Source organism: Peromyscus maniculatus, chromosome 2, assembly GCF_049852395.1.
Source record: "Peromyscus maniculatus bairdii isolate BWxNUB_F1_BW_parent chromosome 2, HU_Pman_BW_mat_3.1, whole genome shotgun sequence".
Taxonomy (NCBI): Eukaryota; Metazoa; Chordata; class Mammalia; order Rodentia; family Cricetidae; genus Peromyscus; species Peromyscus maniculatus.
This window is the reverse complement of record NC_134853.1, coordinates 68165402-68169153: the sequence shown is the minus strand read 5'-3', so window position 1 is coordinate 68169153 and position 3752 is coordinate 68165402. Positions and strand designations below refer to the sequence as shown.

Below are 3752 nucleotides of genomic sequence, written 5' to 3'. Positions count from 1 at the left end.
TTGAATCTACTTTTAAACTAAAAAGCAACTACTAGTTTCAAATATTTTACATTGGTATGGATTTTTGTATATTGATACAATTTTAAGATTATTTTTGTTACAACATACTGTATATATGTTTCTACTCTTGGTTAAGATAGTGTACCCATGCAACTCATTTAAAAAAGTAATGATGTTCCAGTCCTTGAAAGTCACTATTACAAACTGTTTAGGATAAGTAAGAAACGCAGGTTAGTAGTTAGTGACCTGTAACAATCAAACCTGTAGTCATGTTAGGCATGTTTTCAAGGTTAAACAGAGATATTGTAGACTGGTGGTCTTCTGCAAGAGCAGTCCATGCTCTCAACTGCTGAGCATTCCACACGTGCTAATTCACTGAAACTCCCCCTTACACTGGTAGGCAGGCTGGCTTATTATCACTCTGTTACAGAAAAGGAAATTAAGACAGAGAGATAAATTAACTGACCCAGAATGACCTAGTGAGTGTTTGAACTGGTCCTCAAACCTCACACCTGCTCCCTCTCACAGCACCCACAAGCTTCATCCCGCTCTAGGTAAGGATTTCTCTCTTCTCCCTTTACTGCTGGTTCTTCCACCTCCCAGTTCAAACCCCACGATCCCGGGGAGGGTCCTCAGTGAACCTTTCCTACCAGAAGAGGTTGTAAACAATCCTCAGCTTCCCCACAAGTGAGACACCCAATCACCCCCAGTACACAAACAGGACAGGGCTGTCGACCCTGCTTGTCCCTTGTCCCTGAGCTTTGCCCACACACCACCTTCCTCCCCAGACCTGGGATGGGCCCTTTCCTGCCTCCCCAGAAGACCAGAAGCAAACATATGCTGGAAGAGCCCGCAGCATGACAACTCTAAGCACTTTCTTGTCAGTCTAGTAGACCACTGAGAGGTAACTATAGGGGTAGAAAAGGGGGCAGGTTGGACATCCCCTAGCCCAGGGTCTAGAAGGAACCTCAACCCCCCCCCCTCCACATACCCTGAGGGCTCCTTTTCCTGTCTCAGTTTGGAGTAACTCTAAAAAACTTCTACCTGCTAAGGGACCAGTATCTGAGAGATGTTGCCACCCCACCGACCAGAGACTCCACACCAGTTAACCCAGAACTTCTACTCACTGGGAGCATCCCCAGCCCAGAATCTCCACTTTCAGACCCAAGCATTGACTAACACTAAAAGGAACTCAAAGGCCACATTTCCTCTCTTGCTCTTTGTCATTAAATTGTGAATAATAATGCATTTACTTATTCTCCCACTTAAAAAGTTGTTTAAATTCTTTGAAGAATCTTGCAAGGTAGCTTGGCTAAACAGCAAGCAGGACAGTCCAGGGCCTCAGGTGGGGAGGCGAGGATCTTCCATTCACCTATCTTTTGGTCCAGCAAGTAAGCATTAGGATTGATGGTGTAGTCCTTTGTCTGGACATCGCTGGCTGTGGTGACACCCCCACATACAAATACCTTGTTGTCCCCAATGGAGCAGATGGCGTGGGACACATCCAAGGGACAGCTGTTGGGCAGCAGAGGCACTGAGGATGTTGACTTGTTGGCCTTTATCTTCTGTAAGTTGATTTCCACGCTCTGCCGGTGGCTGTGCACACGGAGGATGTTGTCCTGATGGAAGGAGAGCAGGGGCCGGTGGTTGAACTCAATGGGGAAAGTGATACACTGGACCACTTCCCCTGTGGTGGTGTCAAAGCAGTCGACTACACCGACCCGGGAGATGTAGCCCTTCACCAGGCATCGCCCAGTGACGATGTACAGGTTCCGGTCACCCTTGGTGATCACTGCTGTGCCATCCATAGGGATGCTCATCTTCCCTGCCAGGCACCAGGCCTCCTTGCGTTCATCATAGCGATAGATGTTGGAGACATACCGGCGTGGGGCAATACTCCCACCCACTGAGTACACCGTTCCCCCGCAGGTCACCATGGTGTGGAAGACAAGCCCAATGGGTAGGTCGGGTAGCTTGGTCCAGGAGTTGTCATCCATGTCATACCGCCATGCCGTCTTGAGTCCTGAGATCTGTTCAGTGGTGCCACCGGAGATATAGATGTAACGGCCGGCGGCTGTGGCGCTCAGGGCGGCTGCGCGGTAGGGCATCTCTGAGAGCTTCAGCCACAGGTTCTCCTGGATGATATAAGCAAACACTCCATCGTTGAACTTGCCATGGGCCTTCTGGCCACCAAGGATGACCACTGAATCGAGCAGGGCCCCCTTCCGCTGGTAGCTCAGCAGGCTGCAGGGGCGCTCCTGCTTGCGGTCCATCAGGACACTCTCGATCAAGGTCACGTGGGCGGAGTTGTTCTCCAAGCTCGTCAGCTTGTTGCTGGCAAACATCAGCGTCTTGTTGGAGACAGCATTGAGATTGATGTAATTGAAGAACTTCTTGAAGTATTTCTCCCGTTCCTCCTGCCGGAAGTACACCCAATTGATGAGGGCGCTGAGCGCCTGGTCCTCGTTGAGCACGTGAAGGTTTTCATCCCGGAGCAGGCGGCCGAAGATGACTGGGGGGCAGCGCATGAAGTGCATGGAGCCCTCGGGACTGGCCCAGAAGTGGAAGTTGTCACGAATGCCGGAGTAGGCCAAGTCTGATACTTCTTTGAGCTCGAACAGCTCAGCCAGGAAGAGGTAGCGCAAGCAGTTGGCACGTCGAATGGACTTAATAAGGAAGTCATTGCAGTGAATCCGGAGGCGTGGGGTGTTGAAATACTGAGCGCCCCGCAGCAGCTCCTCCACGTTCTGCTCTGAGATCACCACTTTGCCGCTGTAGAAGTAGTCCAGGAGCTGGTCCACCGTGCAGGCGCTCAGGTAGTTGGGGTCAATGGTGATGAAGAGCTCGTCGGTGGTCTTCATGTCGTTGCTGGAGATGAGACTTTTTACCAGTGGAGAGACAGCAGCCAGCACGTTGCGATGTGCGAAGAAGACGTGGTGGTCCACAGTCAGGGCCATGTCCCAGTACTCTTTGCGCTTCCTCTGTTTGTTCAAGTTTTGCAGCACAAAGCTGTTGTAGTTCTTCTCTGTGAATTCCAGTTTCATGGTGCTTCCTGGTTGGCTGAGACAGAGATCAGTAGCAGGGACTGGAGGACAGACTTTTTCAGGCCTTTGGGATTCGGACTGATGGTTGTTTGCAGAGCAGCTGACCAGAGAGGAGTGGGGGTGGGGGGTGAGAGAGAGGCTGATGTCACAGAACGGATGAGGTCATCACAATGCAGCCCCCTCCCCACCCCGGGGCCTTTGTTGGGGACATGGAGCCTTTCTCTGCTCAGCTGGCTTCCACCTGCTGAGGTCATAAGGACCTAGTTCAGGCCCGAGCTCCAGAGGCAGCTCAGGGGATGGACCACGGTGTCCGCCTGGGGCTTTCCAGTCTCAGTCCAAGGCTCCGTTAGGAATGCCAGTGCGGGTTTGGGTGGGGGCAGAAGGCAGCCGTGTGGAGTGGAGATAATGGGAAGGGAGATAATCTAGAAGCCTCCCATTTCACCAGGGAGGTTGAAGTCCTGATAAGAAAGGGCTTCCCGGTGTCATAGAGGCAGCTGGAGGCAGAGCAGGCCGAGAACTCCCGTGGTGTGTAGGGCATCACCCCCTCCCCCTTCACCCTTCCAGGAAGCCGGAACCACCCAGTTTCCATGTTCTGATTCTTAGACCCTTTCTCTGCCAAGGTCCCTGGACATCTGAGAAGACAAACCCTTGGCTCCGGACCTTGGTAGTCAGGACACCATTTTCGTTCAAAATGGAGAGGTGGGGGCC

At 51.9% G+C, this 3752-nt stretch overlaps 1 protein-coding gene across 1 annotated transcript; it reads right to left on the bottom strand.

Annotated features, from left to right (window-relative positions):
* Nucleotides 1-1204: 1204 nt before the first annotated feature.
* On the bottom strand, nucleotides 1205-3267 carry Ccin (calicin). Its single transcript, XM_006986024.4, has one exon. The coding sequence runs from the start codon at nucleotides 3042-3044 to the stop codon at nucleotides 1278-1280; it is 1767 nt and encodes a 588-aa protein (XP_006986086.1). The 5' UTR covers nucleotides 3045-3267; the 3' UTR covers nucleotides 1205-1277.
* Nucleotides 3268-3752: the final 485 nt, after the last annotated feature.

Excerpts from the sequence above, each read along its gene's own strand:
- Ccin (XM_006986024.4), bottom strand. The coding sequence starts at position 3,044 with ATGAAACTGGAATTCACAGAGAAGAACTACAACAGCTTTGTGCTGCAA.